The 1,268-nt window shown below is 41.3% G+C and overlaps 1 protein-coding gene across 1 annotated transcript in view; it reads left to right on the top strand.

The window, feature by feature from the left end:
* LOC103378378 (endothelin-converting enzyme 2-like) overlaps nucleotides 1-1,268 on the top strand; it is a 9,055-nt gene continuing 7,787 nt past the window's right edge. Inside the window, exon 1 of the mRNA XM_025055176.1 lies at nucleotides 1-212. Coding sequence (XP_024910944.1) covers nucleotides 180-212 — 33 coding nt within the window. The 5' untranslated portion in view covers nucleotides 1-179. The remainder of the gene's footprint in view (nucleotides 213-1,268) is intronic.

Genomic DNA, 1,268 nt, shown 5'->3' with positions numbered 1-1,268 from the left:
AAGAGAGAGAGAGAGAGAGAGAGAGAGAGACAGACGAGACTCCAGTTCTGCAGCGGAGACAAAAGACAGGAGAGAGAGGACAGACCGACAGTAGGACACCGCTGTTGGACAGCGACAGCGAGGATGGACGGGAGGAGCGGCCGTCGGTAGCGCTCTTTTTTCGGCTATAGAGCTCCAGGATGAGCGTAGCGCTGCAGGACCTTCGGAACACCGTGAGTACACGCACACACACACATATATAAACACACAAGCGTACATAAAACACTGACGCATACCCGCACCGTAGAGTACGCACGCTCTACCGTGCGCGTTGCCGCGTGAGCAGCTCTTCACCTGTCAGTGACTGGACCTGATGGAACCAAGTCGTGAATGTTTGTCAGAACCGTTTCAAGTCCATAAAAGATTTAAGTAAAAATCAGTTGTTTCTGCTGACGTCACAAATTAGCACGCAGTGATTTGATGTTACACACCCACACGCAGACGCGTATGCGCGCGCACACATCTACATACATGTTTTCTGAGATTTTGGTGCATAATATTGAACCTGTAACCTGTACCAATCTTTTAATTTCATAAATAAATAAAACAATAAATAATTAACACCTGGAGCTGCAGAACCTGTTGGACCTTAGTTAGAAGTTAACATGTGAAAGTAAAGCAACTACGAGTGGTGAAGATTTTTATGGTGGCTCAACCTCAGGTTTACTCTAGAAAGACCAGAGAAGACTTCAACCAAAATTTTAGAAGTTAAAATTCATATTACAAGAAAAACAATTAAGTACAAACACAGTGATTCAACATGGCCACCTCCATAGAAAGGCTACACTTCTTTAGAACAAACCAATCAGTACTCATTCTATTATTTATACACACAGGCAGGGGCATTAGTTAACTTGTTCTATTCTCTATTTATTCTCATAATAAAAATATATATACTGGTTTTGAACACTTGGATATTGCACCTTTAAATGTGTAAATGTGAAGACGATAACATTGTTCCAAGTCATTTTCTTACAATGCTTCCTGCTTTTTAAATGTCCTCATACTGAAGGAACCGTCCAGAGACATAAAAAAACTACACTGAGAAAAAATTGAATGGAAGCATTTGAAAATATCACTGCAACAGCATTAATATTTAATGTCTGTGGTTGAAGCTCACAGAGAAACCAGAGCTGCTCCTCTGCTGCTGTCTACAACTGAAAACACTGCTTTTTAGGAACACAACGTGACAAAACAGTCCATTTGAACTTGAAGACAACAGCTTCTGT

This window comes from Cynoglossus semilaevis, chromosome 4, assembly GCF_000523025.1.
Source record: "Cynoglossus semilaevis isolate Cse_v1.0 chromosome 4, Cse_v1.0, whole genome shotgun sequence".
Classification (NCBI taxonomy): Eukaryota; Metazoa; Chordata; class Actinopteri; order Pleuronectiformes; family Cynoglossidae; genus Cynoglossus; species Cynoglossus semilaevis.
Note: the sequence above shows the minus strand (reverse complement) of the source record. Positions and strands in the feature narration are given on the sequence as shown.